Source organism: Nerophis ophidion, linkage group LG14, assembly GCF_033978795.1.
Source record: "Nerophis ophidion isolate RoL-2023_Sa linkage group LG14, RoL_Noph_v1.0, whole genome shotgun sequence".
Taxonomy (NCBI): Eukaryota; Metazoa; Chordata; class Actinopteri; order Syngnathiformes; family Syngnathidae; genus Nerophis; species Nerophis ophidion.
This window is the reverse complement of record NC_084624.1, coordinates 26,791,757-26,818,383: the sequence shown is the minus strand read 5'-3', so window position 1 is coordinate 26,818,383 and position 26,627 is coordinate 26,791,757. Positions and strand designations below refer to the sequence as shown.

General features: G+C 42.6%; 1 protein-coding gene and 1 long non-coding RNA gene across 8 annotated transcripts in view; both read left to right on the top strand.

Annotated features, from left to right (window-relative positions):
- The window catches only part of LOC133568386 (desmoplakin-B-like), a 29,760-nt gene extending 23,494 nt beyond the window's left edge, over positions 1-6,266 (top strand). Inside the window, exons 22-24 of the mRNA XM_061920280.1 lie at positions 84-182; positions 259-2,073; positions 2,600-6,266. Coding sequence (XP_061776264.1) covers positions 84-182; positions 259-2,073; positions 2,600-5,797 — 5,112 coding nt within the window. The 3' untranslated portion in view covers positions 5,798-6,266. The remainder of the gene's footprint in view (positions 1-83; positions 183-258; positions 2,074-2,599) is intronic.
- An 11,138-nt stretch (positions 6,267-17,404) lies between these two features.
- LOC133568385 (uncharacterized) lies at positions 17,405-20,034 on the top strand. 7 transcript variants are annotated; one of them, XR_009809590.1, is made up of 9 exons: positions 17,405-17,540; positions 17,738-17,862; positions 18,045-18,182; positions 18,321-18,414; positions 18,513-18,581; positions 18,777-19,023; positions 19,128-19,314; positions 19,401-19,528; positions 19,635-20,034. It is a non-coding gene; the product is annotated as an uncharacterized LOC133568385 (long non-coding RNA). The 7 variants fall into 7 exon arrangements; XR_009809589.1 differs by having other exon boundaries at positions 18,045-18,414; XR_009809591.1 differs by lacking the exons at positions 18,321-18,414; positions 18,513-18,581.
- Positions 20,035-26,627: the final 6,593 nt, after the last annotated feature.

The following is a 26,627-nucleotide window of genomic DNA, read 5'->3' as shown; positions in this document are numbered from 1 at the left end:
TATTACATTCAACTACTAATGTGCTGGATGTATAAACATGATTAATGATCAACAGCAGCACTAATGAAGTTTTTTTCCATCAGTCTTCTGACCTCCAGTCCCAGTACATTGAGCTACTGACACGCTCAGGTGATTACTACAAGTTTCTTGGAGAGTTGTTGAAGAACATGGAAGAATTGAAGGTAAAATTCATCTACAGTACTATTGCATATACAAGGCATAGGGTTAAATAGATCTAAAATAGTTGTCTCTCCACAGATTCGGAACACCAGAATTGAGATGTTGGAGGAAGAACTGAGGCGCCTCAAGGGTGACCTTAAGGATCGCAACCAGAAAAACGGTGCTCTAGAAGATGCCATGGCCCGTCTCAAACTGGAGCTCGGCCAGTCAAAAGACCAACTCCTTTCTATGGAAGAAGTGAAGAGAACCACTGCCATTCAAGTAACGACGACCAGGGACAGCTTGGACAGTTCCCAGTTGCAGATTCAAGAGCTTACTGAGCAGCTCAACCGCATTAAATATCAATTGGAAGAAGAAAAGAGAAAAAAAAGGCTGGCTGAAGAGCGCTACACAAGCCAACAAGAAGAGTATGAGGCGGCTGTTCGGCGTAGACAGAAAGAACTGGAAGAGCTTAATTGGGCAAAGATTGACTTAGAAAAGACGGTGAAGGACAAGGAACGTGAGCTTGAGAGGCTGAAGATACTGCTGGAGGAGGAGGCGGCACGTCGCCGAAATGCAGAGTCAGATATTTCAAAGGTAAGAACACAGTGTAGCCAGGAGATCAATCAACTTAAGCAGACACATGAGACCAACATCCAAGTCACCAAGACCACTATCCTGAAAGCCTCGCAACAGAAAGAACAGGACTCAACAGAGCTAAGGCAGCAGTATGACAAGCTTATCGTCGAGAAGAGAGAGCTCGAAGATGAACTGCGAAGACTGAAATTGTCTATTTCTCACACTGAAGAGCAGAAAAACAGAGCAGAGATGGAATCAAACCAGCAGAAGACATCACTGACTCAAGAGACAAGGATGCGGAATGAGCTAGAGTTGAAAATTAGGATGATCACCGAGCAGAGAGAAGAGGATGAGCTGAAACTAAAGGAAGCCAACAAAAATATTCAGGAAAAAGGGAGGCAAATCAGCATGCTTACACATGATCTTGATGAAGAAGGGAAGAAGAGGAGGGCTCTGGAGTTGCAAATTAGTAACCTGAAGCAATCTGAGGCCGAGCTTAAGGCCAAGAACGTCTCCTTTATGGAGACTATTAAGACACTTAAAATGTCAGAAAAGGAGATCCGCATCACCCGGGTGGAGCTGGAGAAACAGACCAGTGAGAAAATGAAGGTTGAGCAGAGTTCTGTGCGGCTTCAGAGCCGTATCCGTGACCTGCAGTGCTCTCTGGATGCAATGGAAGCTGAGCTGGAGAAGCAGAAAAAGGTGAACCAAGAGGAGTTCACACGCAGAAAGAGACTGGAGTCCGAGTTAGAGAGGATAACGCAAACCTGCAGAGAACACACCACCACCATTACCAGCCTGAAATCCATTCAGGTGGAAGCTTCAAACTCTGGAAGGAAGTATGAGAAAGAACTCAGAGGCTTTCAGGAGGCTCTAGACAACAGCCTGAGGGATCACAAACACACCAAAGATGAGTTGGCATCTGTGACAGCTGAGCTGAAATCATTGAAACAGAAACTCCAGCAAGATCAAGTCCAGATTCTGGAGCTCAACCAGCGCAATGAAAGTCTGTACAAAACAATTGAGGATAAAAGTCGCCATCTTAACGAATGCACCATTGAAATAGAACGTCTGAAAACACTGACACAGAACATGACAAAGGAAAGGCTGAGGCTCGAAGAGGAGTTGAGGGCCCTTAGGCAGGAAAGAGATGGCCTGCTGCTTAACATAGATGCAGTTGATGGAGAAAATGCCTCTCAAATCGCAGCCTTGCATGTCCAGCTTCAGAATAGCAACAAGAGGACAGCGGAGCTCCAGGCTCTCATCAACGACCTGACGAGGGAGAGGGAAAAACTAAATGTGGAAATAGACAAATTCCAAAAGCAGTCCTATGAGGTATTTTTGATTGTACAGAAGGATCACCCTCTACTTAATTCCACTCATGTTTTATACTACAATTGGTCTACTTTTGCATGACTAGTTAAAAGGTTTAAGACTGAACTTCGTTTCAAAGCAGCCTATCTATGTAAAAAAACTTCACATTTTGCTCAAAATTATTTTCTTGTCAGATCTGCATGTGCTCTGAACTACATCTGTCATTTCGCGACCTGTGTTACTAATTTGAATTGTACACAATTTACTGTAATTACAGCGGACCTATGGAACTTTAGTAGGTTGTACAAAGTGAATTTGTTCAGATTTTAAATGATTTTGACAGAGAGTAATGAATTAATCAATTCTAGGAGTCAAGCTTCTGCCAACATTTAAATACTATACTTAAACGGTGCCTGATATTTTTGAATGAACACTGTTTTGTTATATGGTCAAGTTCCATGGGTCCACTGTAGATAGATTTGTAAAAATGAACTTTCATTTGCATACAGTATTTACATACTCTGTGTGCTTTCTTTATTCTCCACAGACATCCATTATGGTGCACGAGTCCCAAAGCAAATACAGCGAGCTGCTGCTGCAGAGGGATGATTTGCTATCAAAGCTTAAACTGCTGGACCAAGACAAACACCGCATGAAGCGCCTTGAGGATGAGCTTGCCCGCACCAAACACTCTCTGGAGACGGAGCTACGCAACAAACAGCGCTTGGTTGATGAGAAAAACAGCGTTCTCAAAGATTTCACCCTCCTAAAGAGCCAATATGAGATAAAGGAGACCCACCTCCGGCAGTGGGAGACAGACAGGTCCAAGACTGATCAAGACAGGATGAGTTTAAAGAAAGAAATTGACAGGTTGATGATAGAGCTTCGAAGTGTGGAGGAACGCTACAAGAGCAAGCTGTTGATCTCTGAGAGGGAGGCAACAGAGCTAGCTCTTAAGAGAGATGCGCTTCAAAGGGAGGTAGACAGGTTGCAGAAAAGGCCGAGCACGTTGAATAGACAGACACAGACGGATATGAAAGTGGCAACAATCGACCCATCTAAGTTGGTTTTTGATGGGGTACGTCGCAAAGTCACAGCCCACCAACTTTGCGACTGCGGTATTATCAGCAAGGCGACACTTGAGCTGCTGTTGCAGGGGAAAAAGACAGTGGACGAGGTAGCTGTTGACATCCAGGTTAACCTGAAGGGCACAGGCATTATTGCGGGCATGATGACAGGCTCTCAAGGGAAAATGTCATTCACTGAAGCCAAAAACAAGAACCTTCTCACCCCAGAGAGTTCACTAATGCTCCTGGAGGCTCAGGCAGCAACAGGCTACATAACAGACCCAGCTTTTAATGATAAGATGCCCGTGGACACCGCTTGCTCCAGGGGACTCGTGGACACAGAAGACAGAGATGCCTTGGTAAAAGCTGAAGCAGCAAGCGTTGGTTTCAAAGATCCTTACACGGGTAAGGTGTTATCTGTGGGCCAGGCTTGTAAACAAGGTCGCATTGACAAGGAAACAGCGCTCCGCTTGCTGCAGGCCCAGGAGTCTGTTGGCGGTATATTGGACCCTGTTCTGAGTGTGTTCCTGCCAAAAGATCTAGCCTTGGATCGTAATCTTATTGATGAGGACCTGTACAGGTCTTTGAACCGGAAACCCACCTGCTACCTGGATCCAGATACAGATGAGAAGACAAGTTATGGTAACCTTAGGAGGAAGTGTACAGTGGAGCCTGTCTCTGGTTTACTTCTGCTCCATGGCCCAGAGAAACCAATGACAGTAAAGGGTCTGCGTGGACAAGTCTCTGTGACGGAGCTTATCAAATCTGAATTGCTTGATGAAACTGATTTGCAAAAGCTTAAACAGGGACAGCTGAGTAGCAGTGAAATCGAGGAAAAGCTGAAGTCTTACCTGTATGGATCCACCTGTATTGCAGGCATCTACGATGAGACCAATGACAGAATATGGCCCTTTTATCAGGCAATGCAGGAAGGTCTGTTGATGAGGGGAACCACATTGGAGCTACTTGAAGCCCAAGCTGCATCAGGATTCATTGTGGACCCGGTAAACAATGTGTTCTTGACAGTAGAGGAGGCCACGAGGAGAGGCCTAGTAGGAAAAGAGTTTAAGAATAAGTTGCTATCTGCAGAAAAGGCTGTGACTGGATACAAAGACCCAAACACAGGAAACATAATCTCGCTTTTCCAAGCCATTGAGAAAGATCTCATCGAGAAAGGCCATGGAATCCGTCTCCTTGAGGCCCAAATTGCCAGTGGTGGCATTATTGACCCCAAGGAAAGTCACCGTATTGACGTTGATGTTGCTTATAAAAGGGGATATTTTGATCAGGAGATGAATGAGATCCTTAGCTATGAAGGCGATGACACGAAAGGCTTCTTTGACCCTAACACTAAGGATAACTTGACATATATTCAGCTAAAGGAAAGGTGCATAACTGATCCCAAGACCGGCCTTATACTTTTGCCTCTTAAAGACAAGAGCAAACTTCAGAAATCAGAAACCCGAAGCAATATCCTCCGCAAGAGGCGGGTTGTTATCGTTGACCCAGACACTAATCTTGAGATGTCCGTGAGGGAGGCTTATCATAAGGAGCTAATCGACTATGACACTTTTCTAGACTTGTCAGAACAGGAGTGCGAGTGGGAAGAAATCACTATCAAGGGGTCGGATGGCTCTACACGCTTGGTGATAGTCGACAGGAAGACAGGAATCCAGTATGACATTCAAAACTGCCTGGAAGGTGGTGTCATTGACAAAAGTTCCCTGGATCAGTATCGGTCTGGAAAGTTAACCTTGACGCAGTTTGCTGACCTCATTAGCAGCAGAAGCAGCGGCAGCGAGATGACAATCTCAGCCAGCAATGTTGACGACATGGTTACCTGCAGCAGTCCCACCCAGGCTGCGCCGTCCTCTCCAACCGTTCGTAGACGCTTTAACAGTATTTCTATCACAGTCTCTCCCCCGGAGATGTTTGACGACCAGAGCCCAGTGGCAGCCATATTTGACACAGAGACTTTAGAGAAGATAACCATTCCAGAAGCGGTTAGAAGAGGGATACTGGATAACCTCACAGCACAGAGGCTCCTGGAGGCCCAGGCATGCACAGGAGGAATCATCAACCCTTCAACTGGCCAGAGACTAACTCTAAAAGAGGCTGTCCATCATTGCATAATTGACGAAGCCATGGCTAACAAGCTGAAGGCTGCACAGAAAGCCTTTTGTGGTTTTGAGGATGTTAAGACGAAGAGAAAGATGTCGGCAGCAGAGGCAGTGAAGGAGACGTGGCTGCCTTATGAAGCTGGACAAAGGTTTCTGGAGTTCCAGCACCTGACAGGAGGCCTGATAGACCCTCACACTGGAAAACGCCTTACCATAGAAGAGGCCATTCGCAAAAGTTGGCTGGATGGCCTTGGAGCCCAGAAGCTTCAGGATATACGCAACTACCAGAAGAATTTGACTTGCCCCAAGACCAAACTGAAAATCTCATACAAAGAAGCCATGGATAACAGCATGGTAGAAGAGAGCAACGGTATGAAGATGATGCAGGCCTCTTCGGTGTCCTCAAAGGGAATCAGCAGCCCTTACAATGTGTCTAACCCAGGATCTAAACCTGGTTCCAGAGCTGGTTCCAGAAGTGGATCCAGAAGAGGCAGTGTGGATTATTCATCTAATTACAGCTACAGCTATACATCCAACACCGCCAATTCTCAATCTTAGTGCACAAAGTGCTCCACTCTTCAGTACTAGTTTTAGATTTGCATTTACAACTTTAACATTTTGCTTTTTTTAAAGGTTTATCTGGTATATACAAAATTTGGGATGTTTGAGAACTGAATGCGTTCTGTATTCTGATGAGTGTTTTGATCTGGTGTTTTTTTTATATATTAAACGTTTGCTTACTATACTGTAATTCACCAACTTGCTGAAAAGAATATATTTCTAATAGCTCATTTTAATATATGGCTTAAAGAAAAAAAGAGTACAACATTATATTTGACAAGGTGTGTTCATGTACTTCTTGCTAACAGTTTGTTGTAGTTTGACTCTTGATGTGTTTTATCCTTCAGCAAAAAAAAGATACATGATCGACCTAAAAGTGTTGATAAGTAACAAAACAAAGAAATGCTCTTGATATTAAATACCACATAAAAGTGATGGAAAAATAAAGGCTTTGTTACCATTTTCATTCTTGGATTCATTTACTTGCAGTGTTGGGAAGGGGAAACAAAAAACTATAGAACATCATTTGTAACGTCTCGATGGCACAAACTTCCAATTTTAAAATTGACACTGCAAACAATGTTGCCAATAAACTACATGCTGAAACATGGTTGGAGTACGTTGTTGTCAAAAAGCTATTATCACTGTCATTAATTCATTGAATTCAAGATGAGCAGATATTAATATCAGTCGGCAGCTGACTGTGACCAAAGGAGTACAAGCGGTATTGAAAATGGATGATAGTGATGATTTGAATAACCGTTAAAAATACAATAAATTAACTTGTTCAGCTAGTTATAACAGGTCAATAAAAATCATATATTTCAAACATATTTTTATAAGTGTGCAATTTATATTTTTAACAAAATTAAATCACAACTAAAGCGCCATCGTTATTTATTGTGATTAAAAATTGATCATCATTAAATTCATAAATTAGATAAAAAATACACATTTACTGGACAACATACATTTTCACCTCTAGATGGTGCTAATTCTCAGTTTTAGAATTGCCAATGAATGCAAATTACAGACTGAAAACTGGTTATACTTCAAAAATTCAACCCAATATTTGCAAATGTTACTACGATAGGTGGCTCCTCCAGCTGACAATGACACTAATGACGACAAGCAGTATAGAAAATGGATGGCAAATAATAATTATTTAAATCATCAGAGAAAACATTAATATATAAATGTATATACACATTTGTATATATGTTTGTGTGTGTGTATACATATATATATATATATATATTTATATATATATATATATGTATATGTAAACATATATATATGCATAAATATGTATAGATGGATAGTAAGTACTTTATTGATTCCTTCAGGAGAGTTCCCTCAGGAAAATAAAATATACATATATGTATATAGTCATATATATACTGTATATACACACACACATACATTTTTGTATATATATATATATATACATACATATATATGTATAAAAAAAATATTTAATTACTACTCAAATCTCATCCGCCTCAACAAAAACAATCCTAAATATTTGTTCATTACAGTAGCATTGCTAACCCAACAAGGGATTCTCCAGTAGCTGCACCCACTTGGCAGATGACTTTATGAATTTCTTTAATAAGAAAATTGAACTCATCAGAAAGGACATGAAAGACAACGCATCCCAGTTACAACTGGGTTATATTAACACAGATACGAATGTATATATGACTGATATTGCCCTCCAAAATAGTCTCCCTCTTTTTGATGTAATAACATTAGAGGAACTCATTCGGCGTGTAAATGGGATAAAACAAACATGTTTACTTGACCCACTTCCTGGGAAACTTATCAAGGAACTGTTTGTGAAATTAGGACCATCAGTGCTAGGGGTGTGGGAAAAATTTGATTCAAATACGAATCGCGATTGTCACATTGTGCGATTCATAATCGATTGTAATTTTTTTTAAGAATCTATTTTTTTTTTTTTTTATCAATCCAACAAAAAAATACCCACAATACCATAACAATGCAATCCAATTCCAAAACCAAACCTGACCCAGCAACACTCAGAACTGCAACTCTCTCGTTTGCGTCACACATTAAGAGTGTTACTAAAACTTCTTTCTTTCATCTCCGTAGTATCGCTAAAATTCGTTCCATTTTGTCTACTAGCAACACTGAGATCATTATTCATGCGTTCGTTACATCTCGTCTTGATTACTGTAACGTATTATTTTCTGGTCTCCCTATGTCTAGCAATAAAATATTACAGTTGGTACAAAATGCGGCTGCTAAACTTTTGACAAGAACAAAAGTTTGATCATATTACGCCTATACTGTATATACCGTGATATACATATATACCTATATATAGACCTTTACTGGCTCACATGCACTGGCTTCCTGTGCACTTAAGATGTGACTTTAAGGTTTTACTACTTAAGCATAAAATACTACACGGTCTAGCTCCATCCTATCTTTCCGATTGTATTGTACCATATGTCCCGGCAAGAAATCTGCGCTCAAAGAACTCCGGCTTATGAGTGATTCCCAGAGCCCCAAAAAAGTCTGCGGGCTATAGAGGGTTTTCTATTCAGGCTCCAGCACTCTGGAATGTCCTACTGATAATAGTTAGAGATGCTACCTCAGTAGAAGTATTTAAGTACCATCTTAAAACTCATTTGTATACTTCCATCCATCCATCCATTTATCCATCTTCTTCCAGTTATCCGAGGTCGTGTTGCGGGGGCAGCAGCCTAAGCAGGGAAGCCCAGACTTTCCTCTCCCCAGCCACTTTGTCCAGCTCTTCCCGGGGGATCCCGAGGCGTTCCCAGGCCAGCTGGGTGACAAAGTCTTCCCAACGTGTCCTGGGTCTTCCCCGTGGCCTCCTACGTTCGGGTGGCATCCTGACCAAATGCCCGAACCACCTCATCTGGCTCCTCTCGATGTGAAGGAGCAGCAGCTTTACTTTGAGTGCCTCCCGGATGGCAGAGCTTCTCATCCTATCTCTAAGGGAGAGCCCCGCCACCCGGCGGAGGAAACTCATTTTCGACAGCTTGTACCCGTGATCTTGTCCTTTCGGTCATGACCCAAAGCTCATGACCATAGGTGAGGATGGGAATGTAGATCGACCGGTAAATTGAGAGCTTTGCCTTCCGGCTCAGCTCCTTCTTCACCACAACGGATCGATACAGCGTCCGCATTACTGAAGATGCCGCACCGATTCGTCGTTTGATCTCACAATCCACTCTTCCCTAACTCGGGAAAAAGACTTCGAAGTACTTGTTGAACTCCTCCACTTAGGGCAGGGTCTCCTCCCCAACCCGTAGATGGCACTCCAGCCTTTTACGGGCGAGAACCATGTACTCGGACATGGAGGTGCTGATTCTCATCCCAATTGCTTCACACTCGGCTATGAACCGATCCAGTGAGAGCTGAAGATCCTGGCCAGATGAAGACATCAGGACCACATCATCTGCAAAAAGCAGAGACCTAATCCTGCAGCCACCAAACCGGATCCTCTCAACGCCTTGACGGCGCCTAAAAATTCTGTCCATAAAAGTTATGAACAGAATCGTTGACAAAGGGCAGCCTAGGCAGAGTCCAACACTCACTGGAAACGCTCTATAGCCCACAGACTTTTTTGGGGCTCTGTGATTTACTAATAAGCCGGAGTTCTTTGAACGCAGATTTCTTGCCGGGACATATGGTACAATACAATCGGAAAGATAGGATGGAGCTAAACTGTGTAGTATTTTATACTTAAGTAGTAAAACCTTAGAGTCACATCTTAAGTGCACAGAAAGCCAGTGCAGGTGAGCCAGTAAAGGTCTATATATAGGTATATATGTATATCAAGGTATAAACAGTATAGGCGTAATATGATCAAACTTTCTTGTTCTTGTCAAAAGTCTAGCAGCCGCATTTTGTACCAACTGTAATCGTTTAATGCTAGACATGGGGAGACCCGAAAATAATATGTTACAGTAGTCGAGGCGAGACGTAACGAATGCATGAATAATGATCTCAGTGTTGCTAGTGGACAAAATGGAACAAATTTTTGCGATACTACAGAGATGAAACACACTCTTAATGTGTGACTCAAACGAGAGAGTTGGGTCGAAGATAATACCCAAATTCTTTACCGAGTAACCTTATGTAATTGTTTGGTTGTCAAATGTTAAAGTTGTATTATTAAATAGATGTCGGTGTCTAGCCGGACCGATAATCAGCATTTCTGTTTTCTTAGCGTTGAGTTGCAAAAAGTTAGCGGACATCCATTGTTTAATTTCATTAGGACACGCCTCCAGCTGACCAAAATCTGGCGTGTTGGTCAGCTTTAGGGGTATGTAGAGTTGGGTGTCATCAGCATAACAGTGAAAGCTAACACCGTATTTGCGTATGATGTCACCTAGAGGCAGCATGTAGATGCTGTAGAGTGCAGGGCCAAGAACCGAACCCTGGGGAACTCCACACGTTACCTTAACATAGTCTGAGGTCACATTGTTATGGGAGACGCACTGCATCCTGCACTGAATACTCCTCTCTGAGCTGCCACATTATCCTGGTAGAGGAGTTTGCGTGTCCCAATGATCCTAGGAGCTATGTTGTCCGGGGGTTTTATGCCCCCTGGTGGGGTCTCCTAAGACAAACAGGTCCCAGGTGAGGGATCAGACAAAGAGCAGCTCGAAGACCTCTATGAAGAAAACAAGAAAAGGCCCCAGATTTCCCTACCCCGGGCGCGGGTCACCGGGGCCCCCCTCTGGAGCCAGGCCCGGAGGTGGGGCACGATGGCGAGCGCCTGTTCCCATGGGGCCCAGCCGGGCACAGCCCGAAGAGGCAACGTGGGTCCCCCCTCCAATGGGCTCACCACCCATAGCAGGGGGCAAAGAGGTCGGGTGCGACGTGAGCTGGGCGGAAGCCGAAGGCAGGGCACTTGGTGGTCCGTTTCTCGGCTACAGAAGCTAGCTCTTGGGACGTGGAACGTCACCTCACTGGGAGGGAAGGAGCCTGAGCTAATGCGCGAGGTGGAGAAGTTCCGGCTGGATATAGTCGGACTCACCTCGACGCACAGCAAGGGCTCTGGAACCAGTTCTCTCGAGAGGGGCTGGACTCTCTTCCACTCTGGCGTGGCCAGCAGTGAGAGCCGACGGGTTGGCCGGCTCAAAGCCTGCTTGTTGGAATTCAACCCAGTGGACAAGAGGGTAGGCTTCCTCCGCCTTCGGGTTGGGGGACGGGTCCTGACTGTTGTTTGTGCTTACGCACCAAACAGCAGTTCAGAGTACCCACCCTTTTTGGATACACTTGAGGGAGTACTGGAAAGTGCTCCCCCGGGTGATTCACTTGTCCTACTGGGGGACTTCAACGCTTATGTTGGCAACGACAGTGAAACTTGGGCAGGCGTCATTGGGAAGAATGGCCCCCCCGGATCTGAACCCGAATGTTTTTTTGTTATTGGACTTTTGTGCTCGTCACAGATTGTCCATAACGAACACCATGTTCAAACATAGGGGTGTCCCTTATGTGAACTTGGCACAAGGACACCCTAGGCCGCAGTTCCATGATCGACTTTGTAGTTGTGTCATCGGATTTGCGGCCTTATGTTTTGGACACTCGGGTGAAGAGAGGGGCAAAGCTTTCTACCGATCCCCACCTGGTGGTGAGTTGGCTGCGATGGTGGGAGTGGATGCTGGACAGACCTGGCAGGCCCAAATGCATTGTGAAGGTCTGTTGGGAACGTCTGGCAGAGTCTCCTGTCAGAGAGAGTTTCAATTCCCACCTCCGGAAGAACTTTGAACATGTCACGAGGGACATTGAGTCCGAGTGGACCATGTTCCGCACCTCTATTGTTGAGGCGGCTGATTGGAGCCGTGGCCGCAAGGTAGTTGTTGCCTGTCGTGGCGGTATTCCTAGAACCCGTTGGTGGACACCGGTGGTGAGGGATGCCGTCAAGCTGAAGAAGGAGTCCTATCGGGTTCTTCTGGCTCATAGGCCTCCGGAGGCAGCGGACAGGTACCGACAGGCCAAGCGGTGTGCAGCTTCAGCGGTCGCGGAGGCAAAAACTCGGACATGGGAGGAGTTCGGGGAAGCCATGGAAAACTACTTCCGGACGGCTTCGAAGCGATTCTGGACCTCCATCCGCCAACTCAGGAAGGGAAAGCAGTGGAGGGAATACTTCAAAGACCTCCTCAATCCCACCAACACGTCTTCCTATGAGGAAGCAGTGCCTGGGGAATCTGCGGTGGGCTCTCCCATTTCTGGGGCTGAGGTTGCTGAGATAGTTAAAAAGCTCCTCGCTGGCAAGGCCCCGGGGGTGGATGAGATCCGCCCGGAGTTCCTTAAGGCAGTGGTTCTCAAATGGGGGTACGTGTACCCCTGGGGGTACTAGAAGGTATCTCACGTATGCCAAGGGGTACGTGAGATTTTTTTTTAATATTCTAAAAATAGCAACAATTCAAAAATCCTTTATAAATATATTTATTGAATAATACTTCAACAAAATATGAATGTAAGTTCATAAACTGTGAAAAGAAATGCAACAATGCAATATTCAGTGTTGACAGCTGGAATTTTTGTGGACATGTTCTATAAATATTGATGTTATAAAGATTTATTTTTTTGTGAAGAAATGTTTAGAATTAAGTTCATGAATCCAGATGGATCTCTATTACAATCCCCAAAGAGGGCACTTTAAGTTGATGATTACTTCTATGTGTAGAAATCTTTATTTATAATTGAATCATTTGTTTATTTTTCAAGTTTTTAGTTATTTTCATATCTTTTTTTCCGAATAGTTCAAGAAAGACCACTACAAATTAGCAATATTTTGCACTGTTATACAATTTAATAAATCAGAAACTGATGACATAGTGCTGTATTTTACTTCTTTATCTCTTTTTTCAACCAAAAATGCTTTGCTCTGATTAGGGGGTACTTGAATTAAAAAAATGTTCACAGGGGGTACATCACTGAAAAAAGGTTGAGAACCACTAATATAAGACTTTTAAAGTCATTTTGATAGTAGGCTAATATAGTTAATATAGACACTTACATCATGTGTTGTTTTCATTATAACACTTACCGTATTTCTTTGAATTGCCGCAGGGCATATAGTATGCGCCTGCCTTGAATTACTGCCGGGTCAAACTCGCTTCGCAAAATAATGAGCGCATGCTTAGTATTACCGCCTGGTCAGACTCGTGACGTCACGAGTGACACTTCTTCTGTCATCATTTTCAAAATGAAGGAGGCTGATTTCAATACCGGTAATTTGAAATCGCATAAAGGGAAGAAGATTAAGAGTTATTCAGTAGGATTTAAGGTCCAAGCTTACATCACACTCAAATTTTTACTGCATACCTTTGGTAAGTGCCAGAGTGAGAAGAGGTTTTAAAATAATTAGCGCATGCTTACTTTTACCGCATACCTTTGATAAGCGCAGGAGTGAGAAGATGTTTTAAATTAATTAATTCAAGGAAATACGGTATATAAGATTTTTAAAGTCATTTTCTCCTCTCTGAACTGCCACCGTATCGTGGTAGAGGAGTTTGCGTGTCACAATGATCGTAGGAGCTATGTTGTCCGGGCGCTTTCATGCCTCCTGGTAGGGTCTCCCAAGACAAACAGTTCCTAGGTGAGGGATCAGACAAAGAGCCGCTTGAAGACTTCTATGGGAATGCAACAATCGGGACTGAGTTTTCCCTCGCCCAGACGCGGGTCATCGGTGCCCCCCTCTGGAGCCGGGCCCGGAGTTGGGGCACGATGGCGAGGCTACGTGGGTCACCCCTCCATTGGCCTCACCACTCATAGCATGGGCCATAGAGGTCGCGTGCAGTGTGAGCTGGGCGGCAGCCAAAGGCAGGGCACTTGGCGGTCTGATCCTCGGCTACATAAGCAAGCTCATGGGACGTGGAACGCCACCTACACAGTAAAATCCCCAGTGTTAAATATGCAGTGTTAACATGCATTATATCTATCAGAGTTATTACAACAACAGCTGGAGTAAAACGCCCCCCAGTGTTGGTGTTGATTTCCATCGTTGAACGAGACAGTGTTAGCGGTACTCTGATTAGCCACGTCCTCCAGCCCCTCCTCGTGTCCACACCCTGAAGAATGTTCTGGAAGCCATTTTCTGAATGTTTAAGGACTGTGGCAAGTTGCTTCTCTTCTCTTACTAAATCAATTATTTGTAATTTGTAGCATCATGTCAGAATTTACTTTATATTGTTGCTCAATATGTAATGAAGCTATTTGTGTACGGTTTTGTATCTAAAAAATATGGTATTCTAAGAGGGCTAATGTCACCCAGTGAATGCTAGCTAAAATGTTAGCCACCTCAGACTTCGTTTTTGTGAGGGATGTGGGAAAACCACAGCACAAGGTGACATGGCGCCATCCCCGCTCAAAGCATTGGCATCAGCTAGACATGATCCTGATCCGAAAAGCCAACCTCAAGTTTGTGCTCGTTACTCGTAGTTACCACAGCGCAGACTGCGACACCGACCATTCACTTGTCTGTTGCAAGATCAAGCTACAACCAAAAATTTTTCAAAATTCCAAACAGAAAGGCAAACCCCGCATTGATTCCACCAGCATGCATCTTCCAGAGAAAGTAGAAGAGTTTGCCAAGTCCCTCAACAACATCCTGTCTGAAGAACACCAGCACTACTCTGCCTCCGAGAAATGGGGCCACCTCAGGGAGGCTATTCAGAAAACAGCCCTTGCAACATTTGGGAGGAAGATCTTCATAAACAACGACTGGTTTGTTGCCAAGTCCAGCGAGATGACCCCTGTCATTGAAGCAAAGCGTGCTGCCCTTACTGAATACAAACGCTCCCCGAATGAGAAGTCCCTGCAAGCACTGAGAATTACAAGAAGCAAAGTGCAACAGACTGCAAGACATTGTGCCAATGAATACTGGCAACAACTCAGTGAATCCATCCAGTCTGCAGCTACCTCAGGTAACATCAGAGGGATGTACGAGGGCATAAAGGCTGCTCTGGGCCCAACACAGAGCAAAACAGCCCCCCTAAAGACCACCAGCGGGGAAGTTATCACTGACAAGGGCAAGCAGTTGGACAGATGGGTAGAGCACTATTCAGAACTCTACTCCAGAGAGAACACTGTAGTCGCCTCAGCCCTTGATGCCATTGAACAGCTGCCCATCATTGAGGAATTAGATGCTGAACCAACACTTGCTGAACTTCACAAAGCGATCGACAGCTTAGCGATTGGCAAAGCACCTGGTACTGATGGCATCCCCCCAGATCTCATCAAGCGCTGTAAAGACACCCTCCTGCAGCCTTTGCATGATGTCCTCTGCCAGTGCTGGAAAGAGGGAGCCGTGCCGCAGGACATGAGAGATGCCAAGATTGTCACCCTTTACAAAAATAAGGGCGACAGGAGCGACTGTAACAATTACAGGGGCATCTCCCTCTTGAATATAGTAGGAAAACTCTATGCCCGTGTCGTGCTTGTGCGCCTTCAGACTCTTGCTGAGCGCGTTTACCCGGAATCTCAATGCGGCTTTCGCGCCAAGCGCTCTACAGTGGACATGATATTCTCCCTACGCCAACTTCAGGAGAAATGCAGGGAACAACAGAAGCCCCTGTACATATCCTTCATTGACCTGACCAAGGCTTTCGACCTGGTTAGCAGAGAAGGGCTCTTCAGCATCCTACCCAAGATTGGATGCCCTCCAAAGCTCCATAGTCTCATTAGATCTTTCCATGACGACATGAAGGCAACCATCCAGTATGAGGGTAGCATATCCAACCCATTTCACATTAAGAGCGGAGTCAAACAAGGTTGCGTCCTTGCTCCTACCCTTTTCGGTATCTTCTTTGCCCTGCTCATCAAACATGCTTTTGGGACTGCAACAGAAGGGGTTTATCTACGTACAAGATCTGACGGCCGACTTTTCAACCTAGCCCGTCTTAAAGCAAGGACCAAAGTCCGTGAGACAACCATCCGGGACCTGCTCTTTGCGGATGATGCCGCCGTCATTTCGCACACTGAACCAGAACTCCAGTGCCTTATGGACAGATTCTCCCAGGCCTGCAAAGACTTTGGGCTTTCCATCAGCCTAAACAAGACCAATGTGCTGAGTCAGGAAGTGGACACTCCACCAGCCATCACAATTGATAAGCACCAACTCAAAATAGTACACCAATTTACTTACCTGGGATCCACCATCAGTGACAATCTGTCCCTTGATAGTGAGATCAACAAACGTATCGGCAAAGCTGCCACAACCCTAGGGCGCCTCACAACCCGCGTCTGGGAGAACCGGAAGCTGACAACTCCTACCAAGATGGCAGTGTACAACGCCTGCATTGTCAGCACTCTTCTCTACGGCAGCGAAACATGGACAACATACTCCAAACAGGAGCGCAAACTGAACACCTTCCACATGCGCTGCCTTCGCCGCATCCTCGGCATCCATTGGAGTGACAAGGTGACGAATGCCCAAGTCCTCCAACGCGCTGGTCTTCCTACCATGTTCACGCTGCTCAGACAACGCAGGCTGCGTTGGCTCGGCCACGTGGGCCGTATGGAGGATGGACGTATCCCAAAGGACATCCTGTATGGCGAACTTGCCTCTGGCAAGAGATCTGTTGGCCGGCCGAAACTGCGCTTCAAAGATATCTGCAAGCGGGACATGAAAGCCCTGGACATAAACACTGAACATTGGGAAGAAGTAGCGGCTGGCCGCAGCAAATGGCGCAGTGTCCTTCACAAACAGCTGAAGACTGGCGAGGAAAAGATCCATGCCACAGCCAATGAAAAAAGAACCAAGCGGAAGACAAGCACTCCTGCAGTTGCGCCTTCCAGCTACATCTGCAGTAAATGCGGCCGTGTTTGCCTCTCCCACATCGGACTCATCAGCCACAGCAGGCGTTGTCGCTGAGTTTAAACTTGACCTCTGGACTGGCGCAGTATCCATAGTCGTTACGACTGACGGAGGCCTTTGATGTAATGAAGCTATTTGTGTACGGTTTTGTATCTAAAAAATATGGTATTCTAAGAGGGCTAATGTCACCCAGTGAATGCTAGCTAAAATGTTAGCCACCTCAGACTTCGTTTTTGTGAGGGATGTGGGAAAATTTCAAACATTATATGAAATAGAATATTTAATATGTAAATTGTACATAGTTATGCTCTGGAGATGTGGCGTAAAAAATAGTGAGTAACCCTGGTCTAGGCAGTATTGAGCGTGGGTGGCCAGAGCACAAAATCATGAGGTGTGTGTAAATATTTTTGCTTCTACATTGTAATGGCGAGGTTACTAAACAATCACCTGTTAGTTTACCAGCGTGAAGATATGCAGATAAGATTACAGGTATCATAAATCATGTTCAATTGTATGTGTTTTTTGAATTGAGTGTGCAATTTCACATTTGTTGGCCCTTTTTTTGGTAGCCATATTTGAAATTATATATAGGAGTATCAAGTCATTAGGTTTTTCTAATGATCATTTTTCTTATATTTGTGTATACGGTATTTGTTTTGACTGGGCCTTTCAACTTTGGCTGTATGTTTCGCTTCAAAATAACTGATTTGAAACTCATTTAAAAAATATATCAAATGACCTGTCAATTTCTGCTTTTTTTCTGTTTCCTAGCATTTGCCAAATTCGGTGTCCCAGCTGTAAATGAAGGTGTCAAAGTTGTTGACAGTTCAGGGACTGAGATAGATGATGATGTTTTTGAGGAAATTGTGAAGGATCCAGCCACTGGAGTACTAACCATCAAATACAAAACAGGTTTGTTGCCGCTTTAAATTTGTAAGCTATATTAACATTTTTATTCCAATATTGAGAAGAGGTAAATCTTTATTTATAATCAAGCTAAGTAGCTTTTGTTTTTAAAGTAAACCAATATTCTCCATTAGATTAGGTGTGGTTTTATGAGCAAATTGTGTCCAACATGTCTTATTTCTCCTTTTTGCAATGGTGGTTAGAATCTGTCTCCATGGTAACCTCTCAAAAGTCACAATCATCCGTTTGTTCATCCGACTCAGACACAATCATCCTTGAAGACACGCCTACCAGAAAGCGTCAGAGGCTGGACTCTGAAGCTATGCAAGTAAGACTTCATACAGGCACTAATGCTTTCTATTGAACAAGGATTCAAATGGTTCAAACAATGATCGTAAATTGCATCGTATGAAGGCTATGTTTAAGTTCTGTCCAGATTTTAACATTGTATTGTACTAAATATAGATTTCTTAAACTGTTTTATATTTTGGTTTGATATTTTTATTTCAGCTGGTGAAATCCATTCTTACCAAGAAATCGGGTGGAGAAATATATAATAAATGAATACAACCGAACTAAGTCCTTGACAGAACAGAGCAGAAGAAAATTGGTGAATATACTGGCAGCTGAGATGATGGAGAAGAATGGGTAAGCTGTTTATTGGTTTTGATTGGCACAGGTGTTCTTATTTAGGTTTCAGAGTAATCTAAAGTAAATAATAAACATTTCACTTCATCTTATAAAACGTGTGTATGACGAATAAACTTGAATGTGATTTTTTTTAAGTACATCTCGGTCAAGACAGGTGAAGGAAATGTATGCACAAGGAATTGTGAACTTGTTCCCCAACCTCAGAGACCCATTTTCCAAGAATGGCTATGTGGGTTACATACTCTTAATTGTTGTTATTGTCTTTATTTTGAGTTTTCCCAAAGTATGTTGTGACTAATGGTGCCTATTTTTGCAATTCTCTTAAAGTAACATTTTTATGGAGAATTAAAACTATTCAGAGATGCAGTGCTAAAGAAAGGCGATCATCATTTGGAGGTAATCCTATATTATTCTTGAAAAACGTATTGAATAGAATAGTCATATGAGCACTTATTGGTTTTGTTGCATTTGTTGCAATGCTTTTCAGCCAATAGCCAAACATTTTTTCATAAAAGTTGGGTCACATTCAGCTGACAAAGTGTTTTGAACTGTATGTGATTGTCATGAGTCGTATGTCCCTATATTGTTTAGCTTTGGCGGAAGGACCATCTGATGAAGACAAGTCGGGAGGACCAACTGTTGGACGAGTTACCCAATTCCATCCGGAGATTGTCCTGTCTTGGAAGCGATGTCACTGATGAAACATTCGGCTGACGTGGACATGGTCATCAAAAAGATAAAGCTGACATTTGCCCATTGGCATAACATGGTCCTGGACCAACAGCAGTCAAGCAACATTCTATCTTATTTTCGTCGTTTTAAAGACCTCAATGGCTTGGTAATTATCTCAACATTTTCTGTATTAATGTTGTAAAACTATTGCACATTTTAACTGTCGTTTACTGTGTAATTTTAAAATTGGTAACTAACTTCCCACTACAGGTTGAACAGGATTTTGTTCTAATGTTTGGAGAGGATTAATCGTGCAAGTTTCTGGAGAAGTGGTCAACCACATTCAAAAAGAAGATCTTCCAACAATACAGAAAGCTTCCCTCCATTTTTGAGCTTGAGGAACGCCTGATGGCAGCTGACCCTCCTGAGGATGGGGCTGAAGTGAACGTTGACTTTGGTAAGATGTTTGTAAGGATACATTCATTTAAATGAGAAAGCAGTGTATTAAATTAAATTGTTGGTATCAAACTTTTTCTGTTTCAGGTTGGGACAGCGACCTCTCATCGATTTTGCTGCTCTTACACTTGATCCCACCGACTGCTCTAGGTCGGAAGAGGCCAGGAGAAGTTTCTGCATCCCGGGCTGAGAAGCATCTTGTGGTCTTCAAAAAGGTTTGTAATGTTCTCTAATGAAGGATATTTAGTTTACAATAATTTATGTAATCATTTCTATTATATAACCACAACCGTGTCGATTTTTTTATTCTTCCCTCCATAGACTGGATAAAGCATCTTAGAACATCTTGACACCATTATTACCACCACTCAACCCTATCTCCTGGCTGTTGGAGTGAGGAAGAATACAATCCACGAGTTCTTCATAATTCTCGACAAGAATGCCGTACCTTGCAGGTCATACTCCTCTCTTGGTGCATTTGATGAACTGTTTAAAGCACACTTTGTGTTTGCGACATCATACAACACCATGCTCCACAACATGTACACATTCATGCCTTACTCCAAACCATTTGATGTTCAAATGGCGTATGGAACATCATGTTCCACATTGTATGTTGTCCCATATTGCCATTTCATGCAGACCTAAGTTCACCCTTTATGTATTCTGTCCCTAAAGTTGATTGTCCTGCCTGACAAATAAATAAAGCTTACTAAACGTATGATATTGTATTACTGTGTTTTGCACTCACTTGCTATTTACAAGACAAGGTTGGTGAGACTTAATTTGACACTGCACAAGAGTAAATCAAGTAGAATGAGCACCATTTTTTTTTTCAGAAATAGTGTGAGGTTTAATAAAAACTGCAATGTTTAGCACATTTTTACTGTTTACTAAATAATTTTTTCTTTACTGCAAGGGAGTGAATAATCATCATATTAGTGTATTATCAAACCTTATCAGAGTTTTATTTCAACACCAAAGCAGTGTTAATGAGCAAATACATTTAACTTGGTGTACAATTATCACCACAGAAGAGTAATTTATCAACACTACTCAAGAGTAATAAGTTGAACGACACTCCACAGTGTTACAATTTTGACTCTATTTAGTGTTCATTTAACTCTATAAATGTAACACTATGGAAAGAGTAAATTTAACACGAGCTCAGGTTAGGACCAAATAGACGTTTGAGTAGTGTTAAATTTAACTCTTTAAGTGTTGATTTTACACTATAGAATTTACTGTGTAGCTGCGGGGAAGGAGCCTGAGCTAGTGTGCGAGGTAGGGGAGTTCAGGCTGGATATAGTCGGACTCACCTCGGCGCACAGCAAGGGCTGTGGAACCAGTTCTCCCGAGAGGGGCTGGACTCTCTTCCACTCTGGCATTGCCGGCAGTGAGAGGTGAGGGGCTGGGGTGGCAATTTTTGTTGCCCCCCGGCTCAATGCCTGCACGTTGGAGTTCAACCCAGTGGATGAGAGGGTAGCCTCCCTCCGCCTTTGGGTGAGGGGACGGGTCCTGACTGTTGTTTGTGCTTACGCACCAAACAGCAGTTCAAAGTACACACCCTTTTTGGATACATCCGAGGGAGTACTGTACCAACTGCACTCCCCTTACTCAACATTGTGTCTTATACGCAATGGTTAACTGGACATCTTTATGTGCTCGACGCCTCAATCATTAATATGTTTTCATCTACAAAACCATTATTTGTATCACTCCATCTTATCTATCTTGTCTTTTAATAAAAAAACAAGGAAGTCACAATCTGCGTTCAATGAATGTTCTTCAATTTGTCATCCCCAAAGTAAGAACTGAACTGGGCAAGAAAGCATTTAGGTTTTCTGCACCGAAGGCTTGGAATAACCTACAATTGAATATTCAACTTCAAACCCTTGTTACATTGAATGAGTTTAAAGCTTCTGTGAAATGATTGCAGTCTACCTTGTCTGTATGCACATGTGTGATGTGAGCAAGTTTTAATGTTGTAAATGTGATGTTTTATGTGTTGTTTACTGTTTTTATTGTAACCGTGCTGCTGCCCTCTTGGCCAGGTCTCCCTTGGAAAAGAGATCTTTAATCTCAATGGGATTTTACCTGGTTAAATAAAGGCTAAATAAATAAAATAAAGTGGAAAGTAATTTTGATAGTAGGCTAATATAGCCACTTCCGTCATGTGTTGCCGTCATAACAGTTAATTATATATGACTTTTAAAGTCATTTTGAAAGTAAGCTAATAAAGCTGATATAGACACTTACGTCATGTGTTGCCGTCATTATAACAGTTATATAAGACTTTTAAAGTCATTTTGATAGTATGCTAATATAGCTAATATAAACACTTACGTCATGAGTTGCTTTCATCATGACACTTGTAAAATACATTCAAAAGTTTTACAGCTCCAGACAGATTTTTGTTGTTGTATTTTTGGTCCAAGATGGCTGTTTTGGGTTGCCGACTCCTGATACAGGCTAATACAGGTTCTCAAACTTTTTTCAGTGATGTACCCCTTGTGAACATTTTTTAATTCAATTACCCCCTAATCAGAGAAAAGCATTTTTGGTCAAAAAAAGGAGATAAAGAAGTAAAATACAGCACTATGTCGTCAGTTTCTGATTTATTGAATTGTATAACAGTGCAAAATGTTGCTCATTTGTAGTGGTCTTTCTTGAACTATTTGAAAAAATATATATAACAATAAATAAAAACTTGTTGAAAAATAAACAAGTGATTCAATTATAAATAAACATTTCTACACATAGAAGTAATCATCAACTTAAAGTGCCCTCTTTGGGGATTGTAATAGAGATCCATCTGGATTCATCAACTTAAACGCCTACTGAAATGAGAATTTCTTATTTAAATGGAGATAGCAGGTCCATTCTTTGTGTCATACTTGATCATTTGGTGATATTGCCATATTTTTGCTGAAAGAATTTAGTAGAGAACATCTATGATAAAGTTCGCAACTTTCGGTGCTGAGAAATATGCCCTGTCTCTACTGGAAGTCGCAGACGATGATGTCCCATGTTGATGGCTCCTCACATCTTCACATTGTTTATAATGGGAGCCTCCAACAAAAAGTGCTATTCGGACAGAGAAAACGACAATTTCCCCATTAATTTGAGCGAGGATGAAAGATTCGTGTTTGAGGATGTTTATAGTGACGGACTACAAAAAACAACAAAAAAAAAGTTTAAAAAAAACAAAACGTGATTGCATTGGGACGGATTCCAATGTTTCCAGACACATTTACTAGGTTAATTGTGGGAAATCCCTTATCTTTCGATTGTGTTGGTAGTGTTTTTTAGTGAGTTAAATAGTACCTGATAGTCGGAAGGGTGTCTCCACGGGTCTCTTGACGCGCGGTGTCTCAGGGAAGTCGACGGCAGCTATGGACGGCACAAGCTCAGCCTTTCTCCGGTAAGAACTGACTTTTTAACCACAATTTTCTCACCGAAACCTGCTGGTTGACATTTGGTAGGGATCCATGTTGGCTTGACCGCGCTCAGATCCATAGGAAAGTTTCACCTCCAGGAATTTTAAACAAGGAATCACCGTGTGTTTGTGTGGCAAAAGCTTCCCAACTCCATCTTTCTACTGTGACTTCTCCAATATTAATTGAACAAATTGCAAAAGATTCAGCAACACAGATCTCCAAAATATGGTGTAATTATGTCGTTAAAGCAGACAACTTTTAGCTGTGTGTGTGCGCAGCGCTCATACTTCCTAAAAACCTGTGACGTCTTGCGTACACGTCATAATTACACGACGTTTCCAAGACGAAACTCCTGGGAAATTTAAAATTGTAATTTAGTAAACTAAAAAAGCCGTATTGCCATGTATTTCAATGTTAATATTTCATCATTGATATATAAACTATCAGACTGCGTGGTGGGTAGTAGTGGGTTTCAGTAGGCCTTTAATTCTAAACATTTCTTCACAAAAAACGAAATATTTAACATCTATATTTATGGAAGATGTCCCAAAAAAAAATCTAGCTGTCAACACTGAATATTGCTTTGTTGCATTTCTTTTCACTGTTGATGAACTTACATTCATATTTTGTTGAAGTATTATTCAATAAATATATTGTTGAGTAAATGTGATCTCATTGTTATTAATGCTGTTTGTGTATCAAGAGAGAGAGGCTTGCCGTTGTTGTTTTGTGCCTCCAACAGGTTATATACGGTAGTGCAGGCTCGCCCGTGTTATCGTCACGTGATCTCTTCCGGTTCAATGCGCGCCAGGAAACGACGTTATACTTACAGAAAGAAGCGCGATGGAGTTGTGTTCTATTTTCCACAGTTACCAATGTTTTGTTTCCCGGTGCTGTGAGGCATTGTACTGAACCATCCTTAAAATAAATCATCATCTTTCATTTATATACAACTGGAGTATTCATTGAAGATGAGTGAAGAAAGAAGAAACCCAACAGGTTATGGGCCCAGACATGCAACAGGAGGAAGTGGCAGCGCCTGGTCTTTGATGGAGACGAGGACAACTACGAACTTTGGGAAGTAAAATTTCTTGGTCGCATGAGACTTAAAGGTTTAAAGGACACAATACTTTCCTCTGGTGAAGTGGACCCAGAGAAGAATGCAGAATGTTTTGCAGATCTAATCCAGCTCCTTGACGACAAAAGTCTGTCGTTGGTGATGAGAGACGCTGCTGACGATGGTCGCAAAGCACTACAAATTTTACGGTGCCATTATGCCAGTGATGGTAAGCCAAGAATTATTTCCCTGTACAACGAATTGTGTTCCCTGAAGAAAAACTCAGAAGAAACTATTACAGACTACATCATTAGAGCCGAAAAGATAGTGACTTCTTTAAGAAATACAAAGCAAGTAATAAGCGATGAGTTGAGCATTGCTATGGTTCGGCGGGGCCTACCGGAACCATACAAACCATTCGTCATTCACATGACACAGAGCAACGATGAAGTGACTTTTGTGGAGTTTAAGAGCAAACTACGAAGCTACGAAGAGACAGAGAAATTTGAACACAAACCAAATTTAGACAACGTAATGAAAGTGGACATAGCGTCAGCGACCTGTTATGGATGTGGGAATCGTGGACATTTTGCGAGAAATTCTCCCCACAAAACAACACCAAAGTGGTGCAACTACCACAGAAGCACAACACATACAGACGAGACGTGCAGAAGAAAAACCAAGCCTGACTCTGCTAAACAAACTATGGAGAAAGAAGAAGATTCAAAGGAAAGTGGCACCTCCTTTGTGTTCCAAGCCAGTCATTCGGTGCTTCCAGACGGCATCAAACAAAATGGACTGATGGTGGACTGTGGGGCGACGTCACACATAATCACTGAGAAGAGCAAATTCACACGATTTGATGAGACTTTTAACCCAAACAAACACTACATGGAATTGGCCGATGGAACAAGGAAGAACAACGTGGCGCCGAAGAGAGGCGATGCAGTGATTCTTCTACGCAACACAGAGGGGAGAAGTGTCCCCGTCACACTGAAGAACGCCTTGTTCATCCCAATCTATCCACAAGACTTCATGTCGGTGAAAGCAGCCACGACTGATGGAGTTCAAGTGATCTTCGAAGAAGGACAAAACCGGCTCATCACGAAAGAAGGAAACACCCTCAAAGGTAGAAGTACACGAGAGACTGTACTACCTCAAAACCGTAAACCATATGATGACTCTGTGCATGACATGATGTCAAAAGACAAAGTGAATTTATGTTGTGATGTGAAAACATGGCACGAGATCTTGAGGCACTGCAATGTGAATGATGTGTTGAAGCTTCAAAATGTTGTGACAGGCATGACAGTTACAGGAGATACAAAGATAGAATGTGACATTTGTACACAAGGAAAATTCACTAACACTAGGAACAAATTACCTGATGTCAAAGCTAGTGCACCCCTAGAGCTGGTGCACACTGACTTGGTCGGCCCCATTGACCACCTTGGATTAGATGGGCATAAATATTCAGTCTCATTTACTGATGATTATTCAGGGGCAGTATTTGTTTACTTCTTGAAGAATAAGAGTGAAACTACCCTTGCGACAGAGAAGTTCATTGCAGACGTTTCCCCATATGGCAAAGTAAAATGTATACGCTCAGATAATGGAACTGAGTTCACTGGAAACGATTTTCAAACACTTTTGAGAGAGAAAAGGATCAGACATGAAACCTCGTCACCTTATTCTCCTCATCAAAACGGTACAGCTGAAAGACAGTGGCGAACACTGTTTGAAATGGCAAGGTGTATGCTACTAGAAAAAGAGTTACCAAAAACATTATGGCCTTATGCTGTTCAAAGTGCCGCTCACATTCGGAACAGATGTTACAATGACAGAACAAAGGACACACCGTATTTCATGCTAACTGGAAAGAAGCCCAACATTTAAAAAATGTGGGTGTTTGGATTGGGGTGTTACGCATACACTCATAGTCACAAGAAACTTGAACCAAGGTGTGAGAAAGGAGTATTTGTGGGCTATAGTAAAAATAGTCCAGCATACTTGGTCTATGATCCACAGTCAAGAAAGGTGTCAAAACACAGACTGGTAAAATTCACCAAAAAGAACACTGCAGAAAAAGACACACAAACAAATGCGTATGACTTGGAAATCCCAGATTGCGAAAGAAATGAAACCAAATTACCTGACACTGTGTCAGAAAAATCAGTGAGCATCAAAAATCTAACTGTAGCTCAAAATGATGTTGATAACCAAACACAAACTCTGGAAGTAGAGGAAGATGTGGTGTTAAATGATGCTACAACTAATACAGAGACTAGAACAGAACAAAGAGGTCGTTACCCAAAGAGAGAGAAAATTGTTCCTCCAAAATACTTAGAGGAATATGTAACAAACATTAATGATACCAATGAAAGCCATGACGTTATTGATCACTGTTGCAGGGCAGTGTGTGGAGTCCTACAGACGTATAAAGACACGCTGATGTCAACAGAGGCAGCCAGCTGGGAAAAAGCCATGAAAGACGAGTTGGCATCTCTCAAAGAAAATGACACATTTGAACTAACAACATTACCAAAAGGGAAAAATGCAATAGGCGGAAAGTGGGTTTATGCCCTCAAAGAAAACACAGAGAAAGGACAGCTTTTCAAAGCTAGATATGTTGCCAAAGGATACAGTCAAACTGAAGGTATAGATTATCAAGAAACATTTGCACCAACTGCAGACATTACTTCTGTGCGTGCATTGATGCAAATAGCTGTTCAAAATGACCTCACCGTCCACCAGATGGATGTGAAAATGGCGTATTTACATGCCCCCATTGATTAAGAGATATACCTGGATCAACGA